Source organism: Brachionichthys hirsutus, unplaced genomic scaffold (genome assembly GCF_040956055.1).
Source record: "Brachionichthys hirsutus isolate HB-005 unplaced genomic scaffold, CSIRO-AGI_Bhir_v1 contig_327, whole genome shotgun sequence".
NCBI lineage: Eukaryota > Metazoa > Chordata > Actinopteri > Lophiiformes > Brachionichthyidae > Brachionichthys > Brachionichthys hirsutus.
The window spans coordinates 8,608-35,931 of NW_027180448.1; the positions used below are offsets into that span (position 1 = coordinate 8,608).

At 45.0% G+C, this 27,324-nt stretch overlaps 2 protein-coding genes across 2 annotated transcripts; one reads left to right on the forward strand and one right to left on the reverse strand.

Moving 5' to 3' along the window:
- The first annotated feature begins 897 nt into the window (after positions 1–897).
- On the forward strand, positions 898–18,322 carry LOC137914976 (sorting nexin-17). Its single transcript, XM_068758455.1, has 15 exons — positions 898–957; positions 3,679–3,753; positions 5,285–5,402; positions 6,804–6,868; positions 7,855–7,965; positions 9,176–9,266; positions 10,703–10,790; positions 12,498–12,567; positions 13,131–13,223; positions 13,342–13,545; positions 15,472–15,600; positions 15,720–15,797; positions 15,987–16,061; positions 16,163–16,204; positions 16,356–18,322. The coding sequence occupies exons 1-15, from the start codon at positions 898–900 to the stop codon at positions 16,473–16,475; spliced, it is 1,419 nt and encodes a 472-aa protein (XP_068614556.1). The 3' UTR covers positions 16,476–18,322.
- Positions 18,323–20,764: 2,442 nt separating this feature from the next.
- On the reverse strand, positions 20,765–26,656 carry LOC137914986 (zinc finger protein 513-like). Its single transcript, XM_068758465.1, has 4 exons — positions 26,617–26,656; positions 24,987–25,121; positions 21,825–22,595; positions 20,765–21,714 (listed from the first exon to the last, which is right to left on the reverse strand). Exons 1-4 carry the CDS (start codon positions 26,654–26,656, stop codon positions 20,765–20,767), a joined length of 1,896 nt encoding a protein of 631 aa, XP_068614566.1.
- Positions 26,657–27,324: the final 668 nt, after the last annotated feature.

Sequence of the window (27,324 nt, forward strand, 5' to 3'; positions counted from 1 at the left end):
TTCGAATTAGTTGATTTGACGGAATTCGATTCAAGAATAGAATGCGTTGGCTTCACACTTTCACACATGTATTATGCAATTACGTATTTAACTGTAAAAAAGGTGACAAAACATTTTGATAAAGTTTTATTTAATTTCTATCACTGAAGAATAGACCACCCCCCCGGCGGAAGAGGAGATGGTTTGGCCCAGAAGGATTGTTGCGTTGCCTCTTGATGGGTCACTAGCTAGAGATACCTTGAACGCAGAATGTCCTGTCCTGTCCTCGCTGGGACACGCGTCCTCGGTTAGTCCACTTGTTTTATCTACGAGTCTCCGTCGCCGAATAGATTTTTCTACGCCAAACTTTAGGAGCCGGGGACGAACAAGCAAAACGAGTGTAACTGTCTCCTCTCCTTTTTGGAAAGGTTTGCTAACGGGGCTTACGACGTTTTGTTTTTGCAGGACCCAGAATCCACCTTTAATCCGGTAACTTTATATCTGTCTGCGCAAACGAACAATTATCTATCGAAGTTGAGACTCAAATATCACAAGTAGGCGGTTATAGGTTCCTGCAAATGACGCTAAAGTTCCTGTTCTGACGCTAATAGTAAAGGTGTAATTGCTTAACACTTTGCAACATGGCTGCTGCGGGAACGGCAGTGAGAAAAGTTTTGCGGTGACGTGGGAGAGGAGTTTTATGTGAATGCTAAGTTAGAACGTTAAAGCCATCAGTCGTCTCCTCCAGCCCGCCGCCGCGTTTCTCCCGGACTAACACGCCGGCGGATGAACCGTGCGGAGCCCCCTCCTCCTCTGTAGCCACCGCCGACAGACACTGCAGCGAAGCGGGCGTCTCCTCCATCGGCAGCGGGATCGGCGTCGAAGGGCAACGACTTCATTCTGCGTTCCGTCGCTGAAATGCATTTTTCCATCCCCGAGACGGAGGCTCGTTCGGGAGAAAGCGGATCGAGCTACGTGGTGAGCGGCTGATGATTTGTGTTTGCTTTGCCTGTCAGGGTAACACGGTGCGTGCTCTCAGCTGCACAACAGGTTGTTGTGGGTCCGTCCAAATACATCAGGTGTCCAGGCACACTTGCGTGTATATATATATATAATCAGTCCAGACTGCTTCAGTCGGCTTGTATTTATTTCCCTTCAATCTGCTGCTGTTGTGTGTTTCTGATCTGTGTTTGTGTTCAGAAACGGCTGCAGTGAAGCATCACGCGTATAAACCGACACACAAAGCTGTTCAAGATGTTGCACATTGCTTTTCCTCAAACCACCAACGCCAATCGCAGACACACACACACACACACACACACACACTGGATTGCGCAACCAGCAGAGGTAGTGTTGTTTAAAAATATATAGTATTTGGCATTGTGCTGCTTTCTAATCAGGTTAACAGCGTTTGTGTGAACATGTCTTAACATGCATGTAAACCAGAAGCTTTCAGGAAGGCACTACATTTGGTTGCTAGGAAACAGTTTGGGTTGAAGCATATGTCTCGTTGCTGAGGGAAATGATTTGAACGAACGTTTTAAGAAATTCTGCTGTCCTTCATAATGCATCTATAATGTCCAATTTGTCAATTTGAACAGTTCAGCTACTCTCATATATTCATCCCCGACTCTGAGCAACTTCTGATCGTCATGTGACAACAGACTGTTGACCTCGACTCCGTGTGCTAGAAAAGAAAATACGGGAATATCTTGAATAATCAGTAGTTTTAGCTCATCAAAGTGTCCCCGTGGAAGAAGACAACCCCAAATTCGTGTGATGCAACTTATTTTGCGGCGGTGCTCGACTGTAACGCTGTGGGATGTGCTCTGGACCTTGGAACCGGTAGGAAACAAAATCTGCAGCGTTCGCACGGATCTTTTAACAACAAGGGCAGCACTTTTTTACGAGACGCGATTACGGTGCGAGTGCCGACAGATCAGTATTTTCCTCGCGTCTTGTAGGCTTGAATCCTTCTCTCTGTTTACTGGGCTGTTTTTTAGTGTGTTGTTGTTGCTGGTGGTGAACTTAGATATGACAACCTTTATCTGTTTATTGTGCTACCATTGATGCTCGGCAGTCATCCTTTAGCAGCCAGCATGAGAGTCAGCAGCATGTCTGAACCTCGATGCTTAAAAAAAATAGCCTATTTCAGAAAACCCCTGACTTAAACGCGCTGCGTCCTCTACATCCTGCAGGTTGGTTGATACAAAGGAAAGTAGAACACACACTCATCAACTTAAGTGCAGCTCAGGTAAAGAAATGGGGCCGATGCGATGACTGCAAGCTGCAGATAGATTTAAACGCAGTGTTTTGTTCGCAGTCTTAGTGTTTCATCAGGTTAAAACATGTACATGAATGTGTGCAGAAAGGAGACAATAGATCACAGCAGTCATATTAAAATCCACACGTTGAGCCGGAATTGTTTGTAACTCACTCTTTATTTGATTTTTTTTCTATCACATAGAGCAAAGATATTTTGCAGAGTCATTCTTCCTTCCTGGATTCCGGTCACGTGCTCTCTGTCGCTTCAGTTCATTTGTTGTCTAAATTCCTTCTGACGTTTGCCCGTCGATGGGGCGTGTCGCTCTGTAAATGGCATGTTGTGCCGCATGGGTCCTCAGAAAAATGCCTCGTTTTGATGCACGACCCGTCGGGTTGAGTGTAAATATGAATTCAGCGAGGAGAGTGAGCAGATATAGTTTTGTGCTTTGACACCCGAATTGGGAATCTTTTTAAGCAGCGTGCTTCCCCTCATCTGAAGCCAGAGCTTCGCTTCCTCGGGTGGAAGCCACTAGTTTTTTATCAAATCAAAAAACAAGTGTTATTGTTGGTAGAAATGGTCCAATCATTTTCACGAGTGAGTTTCTTGTTTTTTTCCTAAAGCATTAATGAAGAAAAAGCTCCAATTTACCTAAATTCCAATTTGGAATAGTTTTTAAAGTAATTTTCTGGTTTTGTTTGAGTCTCCTTTCCCCTTTTTGCTCAAATCTTCTGCAGGGTTTTCAGAATGAGTTATTGTTTTCGTATTCTGCACCGCGATGTTTCTATTCTTGGCCGAGGTGACCAAAGACTGAATTCCTTCAGCTGGTGGGAGCCGGTCTGCGTTTTTTTTAATGTTTTTATCAGTTTAATATTTTTATCGCTTAGTAACTTGGCATCTGGCGCGTAAAATAGATTTGCTTCATGGCATTGGCTCTAAACTTGATTGCAAGCACATGTTTGGATTGTTGATTCCAGGAAATGATGTTTTTTGCAGAGGCTTGGGGGGGGGGGGGGGGGGGGGGCACACACCTCCTTTTATTTCTGTCATAACAAACGGGGGGGGTTCAGATTGAGGTTCCTTCTTTCTGTGTTGTATAAGGAGAGACTTGGTTGGATTGAAAATGTGCAGCGCGCGTTTTTGCCTTTTGGAAGTCGGCGGCTTTTGATGGATTCCAATCACACATCTTTTCTTGAGCCCTACTAATGAAAGTAAAGAGCGAGGGATGAGACGGATGAGAGCGAGGCTGCTTTTAGTACAACCTGCTGGTGTCGGATGTTTGTTGTTGTGTAACCGCCTTTCACCAGTTTATTACTTTACTGCGTTCGTGCTTTAGATGTTTTCCTGTGCGCCTACCGCTTCTCAGAATGGCAGAATGTCAGACTTTCACATTTCAACGAGTCCTCTCTCTCTCTCTCTCTCTCTCTCTCTCACAGGCCTACAACATCCACGTGAATGGCGTGCTGCACTGTCGGGTACGCTACAGCCAACTGCTCGGCCTCCATGAACAGGTAAGCCTTCCATCATGATGCCAGAGCTTTGGCTCAGAAGTGACCCCAAAAGCTGCGTAAACGCCACCACGCCCACCCAGCATGAACCCGCGCTGTCTCCGTGTCATGCAGTCGATATGTGGCATCACTTTGAATCAGGCGCACAGTGGCTTTTAGTCTCGCACTCTTCTTTTTTCCCCCCTCAGAGTCCAAACTATTCCAGTTTTTAGTCGCCAGTGTTGCGGGGGTGTCTGGAGGGGGGTGGGCGCCATGGAAGGAATGTTTCTGACCTTTATTTCACTTCACCTGCAGGGAAAAGGAACTTAATCTAACAGAAATATTGGAAAATATTGCGTCACCAGGTTTTAAAGACGCATTTTAGGCTCCACGTTGAAGCTTCAAACAGAGCCTCAGCTTTCCTTTAGAACGTTTATTAGGAGTACTCGAGACCTACTTGTTTTTCTGTAGTGATGTGGAAAATCAACTTGTGAACGCCTCTTTTATTTGCTACTGTGAAATGGTGTCTCAGGGGTTTGATGCATTTTCTGTAAGATGGATTTACCTGCTTAATGCTACGTGCTAAAACAGTCTTTGAGACTTTCTGCTGCTTTTGCCCACTAATACATTAAAAAGCATCGCCCAAACTTCGCTATCGCCGTCCTCAAGTCCTATTTTATTCAGTTGGTAGGTGTTGCCAGGCAACAGGGTGTGTGGTAGCAGACGCACCAGCATCACACACGACCTCAGAACGCTTGATTGTGGGGTGCACGCTGCACACACTCAAGTTGTTTCTCTTGTTGTCTTCTCGCGAGGTCACGCTTCTCCTGGAACAACAGCTTGTTTAAAGCTGATAGTGAAAACGAAATGAGCGTTGCTAAAGCATAAAATAAAAATAAAGGCCCGATGAGTTCAGGAGTGCGTCTGTGGCTTGCGTTGAGTTTGTGTGTCTAGCAGCACCGACGGGTTTGCCTTGCAGCGCTAGCTCTGATGCACTCACAATGCCAACATACCGTGTGCGGTCCCTTCTGTTCCCCTCGTAACCCTCGGGGCCATTCTCCATCATCCCGCGTGATGGACCTGACTGTTTCATAATTAGAAAACACCGTGCTGGTGAATTCCTAATGACGAGTGTGATGCAATGCTTCTGCCTGCAGCAACGTAGATCAGACGTTTGATCTGCGAGGACTCGGTCGAAGAAACCCGCAGCTCACGGCTACGAGCTCTCGGACGATAGAAAAGGGGAAGAAATGAGTCAAGGAGTTGGGAGACGACGTAAATGTGGAATGACTAGATATTCCCGGTTCCAGATGTGTCTGCGTTTTGCACGGAAACTCCTCCGGGGAGTCGTTTGAAACGGGGCTTAAAATAAACCTTGAGTCATCTCAAGCAGCGAGAACTTCAGACTCAAAATTAATCCGCAGCTCTTTAATTGGATCGACCGCCGCTCTATTCTGAAAGTGTTTCCATTAGAAGGAATCGTATATTTGCTTTCAGAAATTCTGTAAAACGTTGTCGAGTCTGCCGTCCTCACCGTCATAACTCGCATCAACAGATCAAGAAAGAATATGGCAGCAACGTGGTGCCTGCGTTCCCTCCAAAGAAGATCTTCACGCTGACTCCTGCCGAGGTGGAACAGAGACGAGAACAGCTGGAGAAGTACATGCAGGCCGGTAAGCTCTCCGCGCTGAACGGGCTCCTTGCAGATGGTTCCGCTTCATTTTGTCTGGATTCCAGTTCCACCGTTGTTGTTTTGCTGTCGGTTGTTTTTTTAATTGGACAGGATTCCTTTCTAAATTGCGGGATGCGCAGCCCCCAAAAACAAAAATCTGCTTTCCGACTTAAATGGAGGACAGTGCAGGTGTTCTTGAAATGAATGTTCGCATCTCCACAGCAGTCGCAGGAGCGATGTGTCCTGGTGTCTGTGGGGAGTCCGTCCGTCCGTACGCCGGGACTGATCTCTGCACAGGATGAGCTTTGATGTCGGCTCTCCTCGGAAAAATGAGTCCCTTCATCGGGATTTCAGGGTTTTGAAAGGTTTTGTGCGATTCAGGCTTCACTTTGCACCGTCTAACGAAAGTGTTTACGGAGAGAGACCCGCATGTTATTTCTGCAGTAAACGCGCCTCAACCATTTTGAATGCTTTCCTTTGAAAGCTTTCAATCATATTCACAAACTGATCTCAGTTCGGGGAGGGTTTTCAGCCCATTGCCTCGCTTTTATAAGCAGGTTGAGGGTGAACACACACACACACACACACACACGAGTAAGTGGAACTGGCAGCAACGCTGAGGGTTTGTTTTAATCCTCTCAAGCACCAGCAGTTACAGCAGAACAAGGACGCGTTGTTCAAGTGTGTATTTGCTCATAGTCTGGGCGCATACGCACACAAGGGCGTTCTTGGCTTCAGGTTCGGTCGGTTACATCATGGCTTTTTTCTTTTTTTTTTGCATAGTTATGGAAAATGAACTGCCACAAGCACAATCTGTTGTGACGCAGAAGTTTGATCTTTTGTGAGAGGGGGTGGCGCCATTTAGAAAAGGACAACGGCGTCCAGGCTGTCACGCTCTGTCGTCACGCAGTCGCAGCGTTAACACGCAGATAATTAAGTGCAGTCCTGCACAAAACGCGTCTCGATAGAGAACCAGGGACATGAACGAATGACAACAGGACCGGCTTGTCTGCTGCTTACCCAAAGTGAAGCCTGCAGAATGAACGCCGCCGCTTCGTAATCCTTTAGTTTATAGAACTTTATGGAAACGGATCGTTAAACTGGCTTCTTTTCATAAACGGCTACTTTCAATTATTTATGTGAAGGTAAATAGACTTGATACAAATCTTGAAAGGTCAACGTGACTGTGCAGAAATGAAATGAGACCTGCCTGATAAGATGATGATGATGACGAAGAACAGGGAAATGACTGGCTTGGGCGTTTTGTGTTTACATAACATCCAGTAAAAGACCCTCAACTAATTACGGAGTTCAAATCCAAACATTTGGGGGGGGTTATGGAAAATATGTGCTCCAGTTGCTGCTTTCCTGGTTTCCAAAGTTTCTGTTCGTGTCTTCGCAGTGCGCCAGGATCCTCTGCTGGGAGCCAGCGTGATGTTCAACAGCTTCTTAAGGAAAGCTCAACAGGTGGGTGATTCGGGTCGGCGGGTGGGTGATTCGGGTCGGCGGGTGGGTGATGCGGGTCGGCGGGTGGGTGATGCGGGTCGGCGGGTGGGCGATGCAGAGCTGTTTCAGGCGTCTTCTGATACGTCGCCGTGACGAGGCAGGACAGACGTCTCCCGCCAACAGGCTGATGGAGTCATTTCCGTTGGCAGCGTGGTCGACGAGCTCACGGTGGGTTGTGGAGGATCGCTCTCGTTCAGGACTGCGTCATCGCTGCTTGTGAAACCGTCGGTCAGACGTTTGCTCACGTGCAGGCGTGATTAATTGAGATGAGGAAAAGCGAGCCTCACGATTCATCTCCCCCGATTCGCCAAAAGGCTTTCCTTTATTTTCAAACGGACGACTTGCCGATTCCTCATTCGGACCAGGTCGTGAGATTCGATCGGCCGTCGGTCAAGCTGTGGCCTGCGTTGCCAGTGGAGACGCAAATCCAGTAACCTTCATGGATGTAATCGTCCATCTGCAACCGCATCACACCCCATCTGCTTCTCCTGCTCCATCCTCCCATCTCATTAATCTGTGCCCTTACACGTCCACCTCACCCCCACCACCGCCCACATTCTCCCGGTGCCTTTATGGACTGAAAGGGACAGCAGGTGCAGAATAGAAGGTGAGTTACCAGCCGACAGTCATTTCATCTGCACCTTCAGTGGTCAGGATGTGGTGGAAGATCCCACTGGGGCGACGGGGGGGATGTTTCTTCTAATTCCGTTACTGGAATTAGAAGGAATCCTCCAGTTTACACACTTGAGGAATCAATGAATCTCAACCATCGACTTGAAGCAGCTGCCCTCGTTCCTCGGATCCATGAGAACGAGGTGTAGGAGGAGCGCTGTTGCATCTGTCCGGCCGCGCCGCGCCTGCTTGTTGTGGTCCCACTGAAATGAAAACAGGAACCTTATCCCCAAAGCTGCAGGACGGCCTCGTGATGCTTTGTGTCTTTCCCACAGGAGACGCAGCAGATTCCCACAGAGGACGTTTGCCTGGACATCTGCCTCTCCAACGGTCAGAAGGTTACGGTCAACATTCTGACCTCGGATCAGACGGAGGATGTCCTTGATGTGAGCTCCTTAGTGCGGACAATTAGGTCGTAGTTCATTCAGGTTATGACGGGGAATCGTGTGATTTAGATCTGATTAATGGAATCCTTTTATTGTTCATTATCACCCTCTGCAGAACGTGTGCAGAACCTTTACTTTCCCTCCGGTATTGATGTAGATTCTGAGCTCTGATCTTTTAAATGAAGTCGCATCCATTTTCTATCGACCCATTTCGCCACTAGCAAAGATCACACAGTTGGACTTCAGGACAGAACAAAAGGCCGAGACATGAATGAGACGTGCTTTACAAAACGAGCTGACCCGACTATGGAAGCAGCCTCAGACATGTTGAGACAACACACCACAACGACATCAAAGCATTTGTCTTGACACTGGCCAATCGAACATGTTTAACAAACCTTTTAGCATACACACACACACACACGCACACACAGTGCTCATCACAGTACAGTAAACATGGGGCTCAGACGCTGTTCTCTACAGCAAAGCTCAGTATCTCAGAGTAGAAACATGTTTTCATCGTCATCTGGGTGTCGTTTACCCAAATCTTTAGCTTTTGTTCTTGTTTTCAGGGGATTTACAGCCGATAAAAAGCAAGTCAAAGTAGAAAATGTCACATTTAGCCAGAATAGCATAATCTAAATTGGCTAATCAACATAAGAATCCCCCCCCCCCCTCCTACCATAAAACAACTCCTGATGTTCCACTTCTTTTCACAATGAGATTTGGCTCTGGAGTATAATCCAGATCTGGGAGATTAAATTATACACATGGAGGAGGTAATATGGAATGGAATATGCTGGTATGTAGATGAGATCATGTTGGTTTTCTTTCATCTGTTAATATGAGGGGTTATATCGAGATGTAATATAGATTCAACCCCAAAGTGTCGCCTTGCTGCTGCGCTGTCATGATGAATTAGCATCAGTAGCATCGGTGGCGCTAGGAGCCCTATGAATGCATGTAGTGAACACGCAGAAAACAGTCGTGTGAGCTTAGCAGTAAAGATTTGTGCAGATGTTGGAAGAAGAAACAAGAAACCATTTTGACTTTAATTCTCCAAGATCAAAAACATTTTTTATTTTTTAAATTAAGGACAATTCAACCTTCAATTTGAAAGAAAACATATTTTCCATCTCGATTTAGTGCGAAATGAAAGTCAGGAGGAGAGCGCCGTTAACTGAATCTGATTCTTATCGTCTTCTCGCAGGCTGTTGCAACAAAGCTCGACCTTCCAGATGACCTTGTTGGTTACTTCAGCCTGTTCCTCGTGCGCGAGGGTGTGGAAGGAGGTTTAACATGTAAGTCCGAACACAAACGTCTTCTAGTGGAAAAGACAGATTAGAGATCAAATGAATCCATAATTTATTCCCAGTGGTTCTTTGCATTGTGTTTTTATTTCAGACAATCTGCATCTGAAGGATTTTTTTGTTGTTTCTGTTGTTTAAAGGCTGCAGCTTGAAACCATGAACAGTAAACCAGTTTCATTATCAGGTTAAACAGAAACAGGCCGCTGGTGTTTCCTGGTTTGTGTAGTCGTGCTATGTTAACAGCTTCTGCCTCGGGTTGTTGTCCCACTTTTTCTGGGTGGGGCTACACAATATGACCTAGAGCTCATCCCAACCAAATATCAATACATTCATCATCATCATCATCATCATCATCAGATGCAATAAACTAGTAAACCTCCGGCAAGCAGCTCATTCCCCCTCCTAATTAGATTTACACCATCCACATGGTAACTTTATACTTTATGTATTTTTAATAGATTTTTGAATCTGTAAATGCGGCTTTCAATGTTAAAATGTTATATTTTTTCCTAACTCCATTCTCCATCTGATCTGAATGAAACTCTGTGGTGAGACAGAATTATTCCTGGTAGCAGTCCCAACATTTCCTGAAAATTTCATCACGATGCAAACCTTTTGAGTTATGTCGCTAACAGGCGGACAAACAAATCAACCAATTTATTAATAAATAAATTACCAGATATAAATGCCTGTGTATTAGGTTTTAATTCTATGCTTGATAATAAAGTGTGTCCTCATATTTGTTTATCTTCCTCCTTTCATGTAACTTAAACCTGAGCGTAGAGGATCTAGAAAATAAATAGAAAATGTGGTTCTTGAGGCGCTCAGAATGTGCTGCTCCTTTGTTTGTGCTCATGATGAAAACGTTTGTAGAATATTTGCATCCTTTCTCCTTTTACCCGTTTTTGTTTCCATGGTTACTTGCTGAGTTGAGGTGTGTTTTTGAAGTGAGGGTTTCTCCCTCAAACTACGCAAGCCTTTTAACATTTAGTGAATTTTAAGCCTTAATATTGCTTTTTTTTTTTTTGTGTGTGTTTAAAAGTGCTACCTTTTTTCTTTCATGCAGCTTCCTACTGAATGTTTGCTTTGTCTAAGTTTGTTGGGGAAACTTTCTGAAGCTTCCAGGTTGTGTCTTTTTGCCTTTTTATAACAGCAATACCGGCAGAGAACATGCAAGTAACCACCGTGTGTTTCAGCTTCCTGTTTACAGCATGACAAAACACACGTTTACAAAAACTGCTGCCAACCTAAAGCTCTTTTCAGTCATTTGATCAAATTTTTTTGATCACTATGAACTTGAGAGCACAAAAACAAAATGGTAAAAAGTGTTAACCCCACTGTGACCAGCCCGGATGGACTTTCCGCCTCCTTTGACACTAATCATCGTCATCCTTCTCCCTTTCTCTTTTTCTCTCTCTCTCTCTCAGTCGTGCGGAAGCTGCAGGAGTTTGAGCTGCCTTACGTTTCCATTACCAGCTTGCGGAGCTCAGAGTTTCACATACTCCTACGGAAAAGGTACCGCCACCTGCTCGAAGCACCCTCTGCTGTAATTCTGACCGGGATTCATTAGGAGGGTATCCACGTGCTGTTTGTCTAACCTTGTGAAGAAGCAGGCTGCTTATCTTTTACGTTTGTATGAGCGGCACCGAGCCTCCATCTGCTCCAATGTTGTGAAGCGCTTTCTGTTCCCGTTCTTCATGTGTAAAGGTAGCCGTTAGCCTAGCCAGCAGCTGCTAATCGGACTTTACATCTTCTACAAACTGGGGGTTATTTAGAAAACCGACCTGATCCGTCTGATAGCCGGTGCATTTGGCGAAGCACTCACCGATCATGTGTCTGAGTTAACAAAAGGTGCAGGATGTTAGCCTCAAATGATCAAAGTACTAAATTATTGACTGTTATCAATGAGGTTTTAAACAGTTTTTTTTTTTAAAGCAGCATCTATGGCTTGGGGGATGTTTTTAATTCCTCCTGCTCCTATTTGTAGCCGCAGCATCTACAGCTGCAGCCGGGCCTAAATAATGCATTTAAACGTGTCGTAATTGAACAGAAGCTTCATTTTTGTTTTTTTCCTTCCCTGATAGTGAATGATAAAGGATGACCTGGAGCTAAAGCTGAACGGACACATTGCAAAAGCAGAAAAAGGAACAGCCTCAATGAAACCAAACCCCTGCAGTACTGGATTGTGTTTCCTAGGATTTAAAACTAATTTGAGGTTTTACGATAGAACCCAGAGTCCGGACTGATTGTGCAGGTTAATGATCGTCTCTCATCATGGGCCTCATGGCTGAGCCAGAGTGCATAGGAAAGCCCCAGCGTTTATTCCCCCATCAGGTCTGACTGCTGAACATTTCTCTTCTTTGTCATGCGTCTGTTCTCTCATCGCCCCGGCCTCCCGCTGTTGGAGGTACACAGGATGTTTACTTTCTTCCCTCCTCAGTGGAAGTCTCAGTCCTCCTGACCTAGTTATTTCTGTGGAGTAGCGAGGGAAGAATGAATGTAGAACTAACAAGTGGAGGTGGAGGAAAAACAGACCTCCAGCGGAAAGATCAAGTCAAGATGTTTTCTCTTCCTTCCTCTTCCTCATAGCACCTTTTAGCTTTCTTAACTCTTTGTGCCTCTCCTGACTTGCCTGAACAATTCTCTCGTTCCTTTGCACACCAGTAGTAGCAAAAATTACCCAGACATAAATGTAGTTAACTCTTCCAATGCCGTCGAGGTCTATCCAAACCCAAACATTGAAATCTGCCTCTCTTCAATGGCCAATAACGGCAGAACAAAAAATTATAGGAACACACTTTTTTCTCTCCCCCTGATGAAAGAAGAGACTTTAATCTTTCAATTTGGTAGATGTTTGCATAGTCTTAGTACAGAATATTCTGCAGGGCTTGAAAAGTGAGCGACACTTGGGGCACTCTGCATTTGGCTGAGCTGAAGATGGCTGGCACTGGAAGAGTTAAGTTAAGGTGGATTAAAAGAAATGCTGCTGTTCTAACAGACGGTAATAACATGAATCCAGTCCTGACTTCATGACGATGCTTCACAAGCAGAGGCGATTGTTGGGGTTTCATAGTCAGATTTGAGCACGGAGCTGACGTTAACCCGTTAACTCCTGTGCATTTGGTCGTCATAGCAAATTGAATAATCGGAGTTAGAATCCAATGACTTCCACTTGATTCGTCGTAACGCAGGCATAGATGAAGGCTGGTTTTCTCTCTGCAGCTACTGGGACATGGCCTACGACAGCGACGTCATGGACAACAGAGTCGGCCTGAATTTGCTCTATGCCCAGGTAAGAGGTGACTTTTGTTTTTTTTTACTTTCATAACGTCGGTCGCTGCTGCTGTTCTTGTTTTCGGCAGTGCAAAAGAGCCTTTGAGATTAAATTGCCCTTGAAATGTGCAACCAAGCAGAAAATCCAAATGAAACGAGATTACGTTTGTTTGTTTTTTAAACTTGCTCAGCCACCATTTCATCCCAAGGCATCCAAATACCTTCGTATACGCCAGGTTGCATTGTGGGTTGTTTTGACTTTCAACACCCTGACTCCTTTTGTTCTTGTGTTCCTCCGTGATCCTGTTAGCTGCAGCTTTAACTGAGCTTTTTAGCATTTCAGGCTTTTAAGTTTTGATTAGATTCTGAAACTACTGGGGGGGGTTAAAATTAAATAAAGTAAATGCATGCTTTCTTCACATGAATGTGCATTTGTGCATGTCTCTGAAGAATGAATCGCTGACCTGCACCGTTCAATGCGTGATTCCTCCCACACGTATCAAAGGAAATGCCCTCAGGCCCGGCTTGATTTATCAGGCTGTGCAGAAAGATGAACTTCAGTTCTTGTTGTTGCTTCACCAGACAGTGTCTGACATTGAGCGGGGCTGGATCCTTGTCAACAAAGACCAGCACAGGCAGCTGAAATCACTGCAGGAGAAAGGCTCCAAGAAAGAGGTGAGCAAGGGCATCGCATCTCACATGTACAGCTGACACTGTAAATCTGCAGAACCATAGTAAATAAAGTCACTAGTGCAAAGTACATGTGTGTTTTTTTCATATCCCCCCCCCACAGTTCATCCATCTAGGACAGACTCTGAAATATTACGGCTACATCAAGTTTGATCCGTGCATCACCGACTTCCCCGAGAAGGGCTGCCAAGTCATCGTCAGCGCCGGCAACAATGAGCTCAATTTCCACGTTAAGCTGCCCAACGATCAGATGAAGGAAGGGAGCTTCAAGGTCACACGGATGAGGTGTTGGAGAGTCACGTCATCTGTGAGTGTGTGTGTGTGTGTGTGTGTGTGTGAGAGAGAGAGAGAGAGAGATGGAGGATGAGCATTGCTTCATCTCCAGCACTCCTAAATAATGAGATTGGGATTTGTTCAGATTTTAACCCAACAAGTACGCCCTGCAGTTTAACCTGCTGCAAAGCTCTCACCTGGAAACAACGATCTTGAATCAACCAAGCATCAGTTTGCACTCCTAATGCTTGTGAAAAGTGCTGACCGCCACACCATCCATCTTCTTCAGTCCAATTATCCCAACACGCAGGGCCAGGCCGGTATTGATCTGGCAGCATCCTCTCGTCGAAATGATAGTGGTGAAGGAAGCCGATGGCACACGCAGTGAGAACGCGTCCATAAAGCTGACCCTGCATCCATCTACACAGCGTTCAATAACAATATATAAAAAAAATGAATAGGCTTTTAAAAGGGGACCCCCAGAGGCCCAACAGACACACAACTACTGCTTAGACTCTTGCCTAGTAAATTAATTGATCAGTAAACCTGAGAGGGCAGTGGTAGAATATGACGTTCAAATACCAGGCGTTGATATTAAAAAAAATATATAGAATATATTCCTGTTTGGATACATCCAATGGAATTTTTGGAGTCAGAAGAATCGGCGCAGTCAGTTCGCTGGGCCTTTGTTTGAAAAACCACTGCTACTTTCAGACTGGTGGGTTGTCAGATGAATGGAAAAACGGGACAAGGTGGAATACCAAAAAAGGGACATTCCACCAGTTTAGAGGGACTCTTTATTCAGTTCTTTGTGCATTCCTCGGTGTTTCTGCAGGTTTAGTCTAAGAATGAAAACAACTGTGGAAAGATTGTGTCCGAAATTAGGATTGTTGCTCGATTTCCCGATCCCTGTACCAAATATTGTTGGAGCTACCTTAGAGAGACGATCAGAAAGTTTTAGCTTCATGGATTTTGCCCAAATTTCAAAAAAAGACCCCAAAATACTAAATCACCCCCCCCCCCCTTTCTTTTTTCTTTTTTAACATTGTGAGACTCAATTTAACACTCCAATTAAGTCTTTATTTTTATTCATTGATTCTAAACGCACCCATGAGAAAATCATCTCAGTCTCTCAAAATCAGGATAAATTCACGCGCCGTGCGCCGTACAGCTCGTCCAGAGTCTGGAGCTCCTTCTGATTGATGCCATATTTTCACTCGTGTATTTACAAGATGAAAATTCGAAAAAGCCAAACTTTGCTGAAGTGGAGACGAGGACAAACGGTTCGTTTCCATGCATTAGTGTCGGAGCAGCACAAACTTAGTGTGTCAGAAGCGTTCCTGATTCTCCTGAAGTTATTTTGCTCACGTGGATCCATGGCAACACATCTCAAATGAAAATGGATGTCGGCTTGTCTGATTATGCAGGCTCAGCCCCCACGCTTGTTAATTCCCGAGCTCATTCTAACAGGGCAAAGTCCTTCTAATGAGTCCCTTCTTTGTTGCTCTCTGTAAGTGGTGCAGCGCAGCAAGGCCTCATAGCCACATCTCAAATTACATCTGAAAGAATGTGCATAAAGCGTCTGAGCGTGCGTCTGTCCCTTAGTTGTTGCCTCTGATTCTGCTTTACACTATTGTAATGTGTTTAATGCAGAAGGTAGCGTGTGGGTGCTGTCGTCCTTCCGTCCACCCAAGGACATCTTCAGCTCTGTGTTACTGGTGGTGCGGCAGCTTAAGAGTTAATAGGTCTGAGCGCTTACGTCACCCCTCCATGACATTAGAAGCTCATGTTGGATGTTGCTTAAGAAAAAAAATGAACAAATATTCATTCACCAGAAGTCTGTTAAAAGTCCTCAACAAAGAAAAAGAGCCTTCGCCAGAATAAAGCTAAATCCTGAGGGGCTGATGGTAACGGTCGTGACCCCCCCCCCCCCCCCCCCCCTCTCTGTCCGACCCTGCAGCAAGTCCCAGTAGCCAACGGGACGACCAATCCCTGCGGCTCTTCCAAATGCGAGGTCAAGCTGGAGCTGGCCTTTGAGTATCTGATGAACAAGGACCGCCTCCAGTGGGTCACCATCACCAGCCAGCAGGTGAGTGGGTTATGATGGGGGGGGGGGGGGGGGCTGATATTCACTCAGTAACTTAAACTTGAAGCGTCTCAGAAAACTGTTCCGTGTTCCAGATCGTGATGTCGACTCTGTGATTTCAGGCTATCATGATGAGTGTCTGCCTTCAGTCCATGGTGGACGAGTTAATGGTGAAGAAGTCGGGCGGCAGCATAAAAAAGGTTTGTGTGGATGAAGATTAGATTTAGTTCTATCTCTGAGAGCAGCCTTTATTTATATGACTATATGGCTGTTGTTGTTTTTTAATGTGATGATACAGGAGGTCATTGTCACAGCAAAACCTCTCAATTCACAATAATCCTCACGAAGGTTCACATCGTTTCTCCTGCTGTTTGGCCTTCACCTTCCAGATGCTGAGGAAAAGACATAACGGTTCCATCCACCGGCCAGACTGTCAGCAAACTGTGAAATCTCCCCCTCTACTGGTGAGAAAAACGCCTGAGAGGCTCTGAAGTCTCTTTGATTTGTGTTTCCTGGGTATTTCAGGACTGATCGTCTTTTTCTTTTTTCTTTTTTGGGGCTGCAGGACTCCCCCGACCCCAACCGAGAACAAACTGTCAAACTCTCAGTAAGCATATTTTTGATTTGTTGCGCATGTGCTACTGTTTAATGAGAAAAGCATTGACGACTAGTCAGATAAAGTGTTTCAGACCTTTTAACGGATTCTAATCAATCACTGTCAGTCTAGACTTTAAAACAATATTGATGATTCCATTTAGACCAAGCTGAGCTCTGTGTCCCTAAGAGGGATCAGCGCCTCCAACTCTGCAAATGATATCAGCGGAAATGATTTCCATGGCAACTATGCTTTCGAGGGGATCGGAGATGACGACCTGTAACGACTCGCCCTCCTCCTCATCATCATCATTCCACTGTCAGCGACTTGGAATACGAAAATTATAAGCTGAGCTGAGCCGATCTGAGCGGACCACACACGGAGTCCCATTCTGAAAAATTGTAGCTTCTTTTGTGGAGAAAAAACTGCCTTAAGCTCTCAGTATAACTTTGCTGTCTTTTTTTTTTTTTAACTCCTTAAAGCTCATCGTAGTGTTTTTTCGCTTTTAATCATTCAGTCGGAATTGTGTCCTCTGTTATTCCACGCGTGCCAACATACAGCAAATAGCATGTAAAGCTACGGGTGCTTAAATAGGCAGGTTTATATATATATACTTGTTTAAATTCCTATGTCGCATCATTTCATTCAAGACACATGAAGTTCTGTTATGCTCAAAGTCTCAAGGTAAAAGAGTTCATTAATATAAACCTGAAAGATGCTGGATCCTTCCTAAATCGGTTGCATGTTCCTTTGGCCAAACATTCAGTCCGACCTGGAGCTCGTGGCGATGAAACCGAACTTTCTGCAGTTATCAGAAGGACCAGGAATCCAACGAATGCGCTGAAATCCATCTCAGAACCGTCGACCATTCCGAGCAATTGCTTGTTCGTGCGAGATGATCAACGTTTGGCTTTGCTTGATACCAAAACATGCTTTTATACTGTAGTGATCATCTTTGCTACTCATGTGCCAAGCCAGTAAAATAATACCCTAAGGAGACAGTGATGGTATTTCCAGCTAAGGTTCGAGGTACAGTCGCTCATATTGCCTGCAGAGATAGTCTGATGCCTTAACTTTTCCTTTTCAGCCGCTTGGGGGTGTCAGTTTTCATTGGTGGGAATGTTAGCATCAGCCGGCGGAACCTGGAATCTTGCAGGACTTGATAGATGCGTGATTTTAGCTGTTTGCACTTGCTGAACCCGTCACTTTGCACAGTATTACAGGTGGAGACGAATGTGAGCATGACTTTTAACATTGTGTGGAGATTTTTATTATATTTCTGAGGGGCTCTGTAAATCCATGTGATTGTTTTGTTTTTTTCAAACCATTTTTTAATGGTTTCTCAAATGCCAAATTATAGTTTACTAAAGCATTTTGCACAAAATAAACATAAAAATCATGACAATGTCACTTTTTATATTATGTACAACATGCATTTAAGTATTCAGAACATTTGCTGGTACCTTTATCATCAATAGTTTATTATAATCAAATAGATTAAATGTAATCTAAGCTGTATAGAAAAAGATTTTTAATGACTAGCATTTATCATTGTTTACATAATGTTTAGGGGACTTCATTAGCTCAAATGAAAGTGTTTACAAACGTGCGTCTGATTTTCTTTTAAGCGTCGTTTGGTTGAGCGAGGCTTTAGTTCATTTTAATTTGTACGTACGACGTGTCGATCATCTCAGAGGATTCAGTTTGTTTTTTGATGAGGTGATAAACGTGATGGTTGCTGGAGTTGTCAAAGTTGCGTTCCATTCGAACGACTGTGGGCGTCAATGTATTTTGAAACTTGTAAATGTAAATCGATGCCAGCCAATCAGCAAACAGCCTTGCTCTCACTGGTAGCCAGAGCTGTAAACAAAATGTTCTCTCGATATCTTATTCTTTCACTGCTCTGCTTTGTCTCCAGTTGCAATCACAATAAAGGGATGCCAGCATTCATTTCTATCATCTCCGGTACATGGACGGTCCTGGATGTTAATTCATGTGCAGGTGCCAAAGTCACACTTTTAAAGTGTGTTTATCATCATCAGCATCACAATAGCAGATTGTATTGACTTGATTCATTTTGATCATTGATCGTGACAGCTGTCATGATACTACAATAAACTCTGATCATGAGGTTCTTGTCATGTTTTTTGCCTTTACTAAATATTCTGTGTATTTATCACTGAAAGTAGGGCTAAACTGAGGCTGTGAGAAATGTCACGTATTCTGACAGGAACCAGATTGAGAACACATTTCCCCTGTTCCGGCGTTGCGTTGGCTTCCTGTTAGAGCACCTTTCTGTGCCACGCCCCCTCCCGCCCCCCAAAAGGTGACAGGTCAGACACTAAAACAGCACCTGGCCAAAATGCATGGACATGCATTGTGTTCATTGGCAAAGCAGACAGAACTTCTCGGTGATTTCTTGGTCAGGTATTTCAAGGATATGGATATTTCACTGAGGAGCTTTAAATATTTCAACGAAGGATTTTATTTTACTCGGTTTCGATGTATATTTGTGAAAAACGGTGGATTTAACATCACTGCGCCGGTAAGGGAGTCAGAACACAGTAACGGTACAAATTTCAACTGACTGTCGGCACCACTGAAATCTATGGACTCTGTTCTTGTAAAGCACGGTAAGAATTCATCCTTATTATTTCATAGACTAAGTTTTTGGTGGCATGAAATGCGTAAATTTACTCTGTTCCGGATCAACGTGCAGTAGCCAGGATTTCTTTTAGAAGCAAGTCTCAGGGGGCGGTGAGGTCTGCTTGTGATTATTGTCCAATGTGGTCCGAGGTTCGTTCCCCCCCCAGGGTTTCCTTATACTTGATGGAATCCATCGTACCCTCTCTACACTGCAGGTCTCTGACCTTTGAAAGCAAAGCAGCCCAAGATAATCATCACTCCACTTCTGTGGTTCATCCAGATGAACAGAACAAACAGATTTTGACTCATACTTTTGGGCCAGAAAGTGGTGAACATCTGGGTTAGACCACGAAGTCATAATGTAAAAGCTTTCACAGACCCCCCCCCCCCCCCAATTTCCAAATGCTAGGCAGAAGTGATGAATCTCCCAACTTGCATGCCTAAAAACGCACCTCGGACATCGGATGGAAAGGAAAGTCCACTCGGTTTTCGGACATTCAATGAAATGACTTCCAATTTGTTTATTTCAAAATCCTCACTTAAGGCATTTATGAGACTGCATGAAGACAAGAACGGACCAACAGATTCGACGCTCCGCCGGATCATGGCAAGACGGAAACCTGAAAAATCGCTCACTTGCATATTACAGGAATCCAAAGAGTAAATTTAAGTCACAGTCCCTATTAGTCTGTGGCATCTTTAGTGGCAATAAAAGACACATCACACATTCAAAGTAAAAAACAATTCTCTCTCTCTCGCTCTATATATATATATACTGTATATATATATATATTAAAGTACGCACTTCTAGTAATGTGTTACACTCACATTAGAAAAATAAAAATCATTACACACTCACATGCTTGCTAATAGTGTGATTTGTTTTCAAGTAAAAGACACAATGGGCTACTTTCACAGTAAACAGTGATCAAAAACAAACAGTTTCCATCAAACAGGACACAAAATGAACAAATGGAAGCTCTAAAAATGTAACTTAATGATGCGTCGTAAAAATCTACGGGGCCGAAGTCATTCGAATGACGAGCTCGGTTGTTCTTTGTGTTACTCGGGATCACAGCTGAGACGCAAACCTCGACCCCCCCACTCCCTCTTTTTGAACCCGACTGTGCATAATTGTGCTTTTCCTTAATCATTCCATCCGAGGCTGCAGACGGGCTTCCCAAATGTCTATGCATGCAATTTAAAATGACAGGAAATAAACAACTTGGCCACATGTAAGTAATCCTGAGGGATTTCTTTTTTTGGGGGGTGGGCGGGGGGAGAGAATCACATGGGAGATAATTCAATTAGATTAACAAAATCAAAATCTAGTTCATCGATTTGAGGACTTTAATAGGGTATATACATTAGTAAAATAACACAACGGCCCTCACAAGAATATATATATAAACTTGGCATTTCAAATCTTTCTGTCAAAATAACCTCACGAAGGCAAGTAAGGGAGAGCGAGAAGGAAAACAATGAGTAACATTCAAGTCATTACTTCAGATGAATACAGCAGTTGTCCCTTCTTTAAAGAACTAGATAAACAACACAGGAAGAGATGCGCATGTGTACTGAGGAGTATTTGGCTGCGTTCACCATCCTGTAAAAAAACAACAACCAGATATGCGTGAGAGGGAAACGAGTGTGGTCTGACAAACGGAATGAGAGTCAAAGACTCCGACGGCAGAGAACGGGAAATCATTTGTCGCAGAGTAGAAGACGAACTCAACAGACTGACCCAGGATCAACGTTTTTGGAACAGTTTTGTTTCATAGTTGTGCGAGATTCTGCAAGTAAAACGTTTAGCAGCTTTTGAAGACTGACCGAAAACACCAAGAAGACGAACATACACACTTGAACGATACGAAGGCTCTGTTAAAACCAAAAGTTGCTGGTAGCTTAGTTTTGCTGAGTTATCGTTTATACAATCTCGAGTTTGTAGCATGAGTGTATCGCCTGACCCCCCTCCCTCGACATGTACTGCATATCAACGCCCGCCTCTTTTCTGTGACTCTGGCCGCTGACTCCCATCTCCTTCCTCGCCGCGTTCTCTTCACCGTTGCCGGTCATTGGAACCTTGACCCAGCCGTCTGTGGCCAGGCCGTGCTTCTTCTGGTGTCTCTTGTAGTTGTCCCAGTGGCCGGTGGTGTAGCCGCACTCCTGACACTTGTACGGCTTCTCGCCGGTGTGCCGCAGCATGTGCCGCTTCAGGTTCATGCTCTGGTTACAGCTGTAGCTGCACACGGCGCACTCGAAGGGCTTGGCGCCCGAGTGCACCCGCTGGTGGCGCTTCAGGTTGGCCAGGTTCCCGCAGGCATAGTCGCACAAATGGCACTTGTAAGGCTTCTCGCCCGTGTGCACCCTGTGGTGGCGCTTGAGGTTGTCGAAGTGCGCCGACGCGTAGTCGCACTGTGGGCACTTGTATGGTTTCTCTCCACTGTGAGTTTTCATGTGGCGTGCCAAGTGGTTTGGGTAGTGCGTGAGGAAAGGGCAGGAGGAGCAAGTGTACACCTTGTCGCTGCGCTCCCCGGGGCTGTTGGGAGAGGACGAGTCCTTGGTCAGCATTTCAAGGGTACACTTGGCACAGATCTGGGCCGAGGTGCCGTCCTCGTCCTCCAGGACGACGCCACACAAACGGCAGGTGAAAGGGAAAAGTGACGGGGGCAGGGCGGCACCGTCCTCGACGCCCCCCCGGGTCACCCTGCTGCCACTGCCCCCTGTGGTCCCCAGCAGGGGCGGAGGCTGGTGGACGGGAGCTTGGTTGGAAGCTGCTACGGGCGGCGTCGACGTTCCCTTTAAGGTGTCAAAGGCCGACAGGTAGCCACTGTTCTGAGCTCCCAAACTCAGGTTTGAGGTCGGCCTCGCGACTTCTGAAACGTCACAACAATCACAAAGTGGTACTTAGTACTCAAAGACTGGTGAAAGCCAGCTAGCGGGAGCGATCGTGTACAATGGAGCAGCGGCTAAACGCCATACTTACCCTTGGTTGACGCTCCAGGCACCTCCTCGCCGAGTCTTTGCTCGGCCGCAGGCCTCTTCAGTCCGACTTGGCCGCCGCCCGGCCCTGGTGAGGCTTCACGCCCCGCCCCCGCAGACGGCTGATGCATGCGCTGGTGCCTCTTGAGGTTGCCGAGGGAACTGCAGGCGAACGTGCAGCTGTCGCATTTGTAGGGTTTCTCCCCCGTGTGAATGCGCAGGTGTCTCTGCAGGTTCACCAGCTGGGCTGAGGCGTAGGTGCACAGGGGGCAGTTATAAGGCTTCTCCCCGTTGTGCGTCTTCATGTGACGCTTCACGTGGTTGGCGTAACGCGAGGAGAAGCCACAGACGTGACACGAGTGCAGTCTGGGCAGCTTGTCCTCGTCCGTCAGCGCTTTGTCACCCGCCTCGTTCCCCACTTCTTCGTCATCGAGCTGTAAATGTGCACCCGAACGAATCCCGCTAATGCTTGCAAAAGGCGAACAGAAGTCTGTGTTTTTGGCCTCCCTGGACGCTTTGCAGCACCGAAGGCAGTATGGACCGACCAGGTCGACGCCGGGTCCCAGAGGTCCGTCACGGAGCTGTCCGCAGCCCCGGCAGGACAGGTAGGGAGGAAAGCTGGGCTGGGAATGGGCCGCTCTGCTGTCATCGTCCCGGCCGCTGTCAGCTGCGCCGTGTGAGTTGCCCGTTTGGCTCTCCATGCTTAGCTGGCTGTAGGCAGGGCTTTCCTCATCACCCAGAGGATATACAGAGAAACCGATCTCAGCAGCGACTTCTGGAAAAGAGAGGCACAGAGAAAGAGCCGTTTCTAAACGCTGCACATGTTCACCGATTCCAAACGCCATCGCAGACGGCGATAAAGTCGGAGCACATTCCTGCAAAGCGTTTGAATTAAATCAACCATCCCATCGCCGTCCCTCTATCCGGAATCACTCATGAGTCAGACATTCATTTTTCTTTCATCGGGCGCCGCCGTTCAGATCCAGCTTTCTTCTGCGAGGCTTGCCCGGATCCATCAGAGGAAATAATGAGAAAGAGAAAGACTCGCAGACGTCGCCATTGATACCGCATCGCTAACCGTATTGTTCAGCCAATCAAAACAAATACCAAACTACAACAGATGTTGAGCACGCATTAATGGAGATGAAAAAAAAAAAGACTTTGGATGAACGAGTCCCATGATTTATAAGCATGAGAGCGATCAAACGAAACACACTCCTTTGACATCGTGTGTGATCAAACAAAAGAAGCCAGAAACAAAGGTTTCAAAAGAGGGATGCATTCTGAAATCAGAGGAGGAGAAATAATAGCTGTATTTGCACAAAGAGCCACTGAGATCGTCACAAATAAACCGGTACGGCGTTCTAATGGCACCAGAAAGAGACAGAAATCTGAAGGCACAAATCCAGCAGAACCACAAAGTACTGAAGGAGTCAAAACTGACAGAATAATCAGCCCTGCCTAGCCGTTACAGATCCCCCCCTCCCTTCCCTTCACACCAACATAACTTCAACTCAACATCATCCTTCAGCAGAAGAAGCGGGGGGGGTAATTTCAGAGAAATAGGTGAGATTCAGTTTTACCAGCACGGTCGACTGCGTTGCTGCTGCTCTCAGACCGTCTGAGGTTGTATTATAATGAAAAAGAAAATCCTCAGGACTTCGGCGCTCCTCGGCTTCGACGCGCGCCGCCGTAAGAGAGACGAAGACCACCGTCCTCCACAGACGCCGAGGCAGGATGAGAGGGAGGCGAGGGTGACGGCTGCCCTTTTATCCTGCCCCGTGAAACCCCCTCATGGGTGATTACTGAGCCTAATGATAATGATGATGACTATACTGGTGAAGCTGCCGCCGCCGATGATGATGATAATGATGATGAGGGTAGATGATGATGATGATGAGGGTGGAAGATGATGATGATGATGAGGGGGAAACGATAATGGCAGTGGGGTGGTGGAAGCACAGCCAGATGATGATGATGATGATGATAAATAAATGTCCTCTTATAATGGTGTCCTTGATGGTAATGGCCCTATTTTTATGACCATTATATAATAATGGTGTCTCAGCTCTTTTCCCTACTTTTCCATTTTTCAGATCAGTCTCTCTGACAAAGAGCCCTGCTATAAAATCGACGCTGGCGCTTCCATTCGTCTTCCTGTCGCACAGAGGGGCAACATTTCATCGCCCGGAAAACAAACTACAGCAGCAGTTTGTGGCGAGGCCGCCGCCACATCCACATTACAAATTAATTCATTCATTTTTAATGCAAAACACGATCACTGCGGAAATACAGCTCAAATCGTGAAGCGGACCGAGATGTCTCATGACCAGGCTGTGAGATCACCTCATTTCCTTTATTGTTTATCCGACAGACAGATTTGCTCAATGTGGGACGAGTGGGAAGTTGCAACATGTCGACACAGCGAGATGCAGAAAGAGAAACATGCGGGTTGATAGACTTGCTCTTCTTCATCTGTATGGATGGAAACAGGATGCCATTCCTGCACGTCGTTATCCAGAGATTCACGGGAAACGTGAAGCATGTTACCGCCACGCCCGAAATGCATCTGACCGTCTGACTGTTTGAGTCGATCGCTGTACTAGAGCTGTTAAAAAGGGAAATACTTTAAAAGTTCTCTAAAAAGGGGAACGCTTTTTGTGGTTGCAAACACGTAGTTTGTATTTGGGAAGTCTCTTGATTCAAACTGTCCCTGTCCAAGTACCGAAGGCCAAAAACAGCCAATTAAAAAGAAAAAGAAACAATTGTGAAAATAACCTGCAGCCCAATCGAATGAACGTTTGTTACTGAGCCATGCAAACACAGGCAGGCTAATGAAAAAAGACCGTTTTGTGTATAAAATGCACTATGATGTCGAATTTTTGTTTAATCTCTTCTAATTTATTTTGTACACAGTGCAAAAATAAATAAATAAAAAATGGATCATCTAAAAAAAATAAAATCGAACAGTTAGTTCAGGTCTTTTCTTTCACAAGGAACAGCTACAGTGAGCTGCTATGAATGGCTGCATATACAAAATACTAAGGCCTGCTGTTACCACGGTGACCATCGTTGTGAAAAAAATAAAATAAAAAGAAATCCGCCATAAAATCCTCAAATGTGCAGGCATCATAAATGAGAATAGCTTGTAAAGTAGATTGCAAACCTGAGAACTTTTCCAGGCCTAGAAGCTTGCCGTCATGATCAGGATCACCGAACTCGAGGTCTTGTCCTAAAAGGAAGTCTGTGTCTAAGGTGAGGTTTCCAGGAGCTTCAATGGTTACACCATCCTCAGAATCCACTGTGGTCATAAAGAGGAGCAAACGATCGCTGGTTAAACCCACTTGATTGTTCAGATTTAAAGGAGTCGTGTGGATAATTCAATGAAAACGGCACCCAAGGCGCTGCAACAATGCAAAACATCTCAGACCCACGAGTTTCTCTGCTCTTTCTACGTGGCCCCACTCCCGTGGGATACCTCAGGGGTCCATGTTGGGCCAATTACCGTTTCCCTTGTATATGCCATTCCCCATTTGTGTGGGTTAATACGCATTCATCCACCGGTCAATGCTCTGAGGTCGCTCAATCCGACGGTGAATGAGCCTTTGCAGTGGCGGAACCAAACTTATGGAATAGTTGACCTATTCAAATACAAACCGCTCAGACCATTGAGTGTTTCAAGTTCATTTCCCCCCAAAACTTACCAAAAGTGACTTCACACAATGAATCCCGCTGCTTATCCAACTTTGGGAGTTGGAGTAGACCGTGTGTGGGAGTTAGCTTGCAACTCCTGACCTCCTCGCCTCTCTCCTACGCATCTGGCTGATGAAATACTTGTGCAAAGTATTCTTCTTAAGTATAAAATAAATCTTAACTATAAATAAAGCAAAAACCAAGGATTAAATCTAAAGACGACTGCCTGAGGACACGCGGCTCACAGATTCAGCCACTTCTTTTGAATCACTCTGAAAACTATTTTTTATGGACTTTTATCGATCTCCTTTTGTTTGTTTTTACTTGCCCTTTAGTGATGCCATGACATGCTGACATGCAATAACGTGACTGAAAACATTTTCATTTAGCACAGTGGAGCCTTCCTGGAAAGCCAACGCACCAAAGAGCTCCACCCTCACCTGAAGTGAACAAAAACGTAATTAGTTTGCTGTAGAAAAAAGTATATGCTTTTAGTTTGTGTTCATTTTCTCTTCAGAAACAGCATCATTCTGCCACCTACCGGCCGTTGTTATGTTTGCATCCAGACAGTAGGAAGTCTTTCATCCACAGAAAGAAAGTTCCCTTTATTATTCCACATGGGGAATTTCTTTTTTCACTCGACATACATTTTTTTTCTCATATATACACAGTTAGATCTACATTTCTTATTACTTTTTCAGACATCTGTTAAATGGGTGCACAGAAAGGTCCTGCTAAAATATGCTGGTGACATGCTCCTATAATACTGAAAAAGCAGGAAGTCAAACCACTTAATGTATTATTACTACATAACATCACAACACATGCCTTTACGGTGACGACTTTTTTTTTTCTTTTTTCTAGCAGTGATGACATTCCCTATTGAAATACTTAAAACAAATTACAGAAACGCAAATTCTTTCCCTGCATGACTGATAATAGCGTAAAACACCTGGTGCCGATGTGAGCATATAAAACAGGACAACAACAAAGAACCCAGTCCAATACTCATGAATGCCACTTGAACTAACATTCAGTGCACAGATGCTGCACTCAACCATGTCAGACGTTTTCAACATGAAAAAAGGCTGATGAATACTTACACTTAACTGCCTGTGGATTCTGCTGTTTTTTTCTTGGCATCTTCCAGTCAGCGCCTCTGTTTTTAGCAACGTCTTCTTGCAGACTTTGACAACCATCAGCTCATTCTCATCTGTCCGGAAGATATTCTTCAGTATTTCTGGAAATGCGAGATAGAACAATTAAAATTAAAGAGGGAATATTTTTTACGAATTTTATTATCACATCACAATTTCCCAAAGGCCAAGGTGATCGTCAAATTGCGTTTTGACTCACAAACACTGAGAACCCAAACAGATCAACTCCAAAATTATGAAAATAATTATAAATACACAGTACATGTGACGTTCAGATCACTACATTTGCAGCAGAACGCATCAGTGCAGTTTTAGCTGCCCTGCAGTTGCGTTCGATCCTCTTTGCATAGAAAGTGTTGGCTGGGTTGGATAAGGCTAAACTGTTTACTCTCGCTTAAACCATTTGTCTTCAAAAACATTAAGATCATCTGCCCCTGATTTATTTGAGGGTCCCAGAAAGAGTCAAGAGAAATTCAGGGCAGTTATTTGTCATTTGTGGCCGATCTCTTCACTTGAGCATTTAACTACATATGAAACGAAATCATCAACTTTTAGAATGTTGTAGATGACATACATTACACACGTATGCTATTTCTAATTTAATGAAACAATTCTGTATTATATTTGAATCCTGATTTTTATTCCTATTGGCAT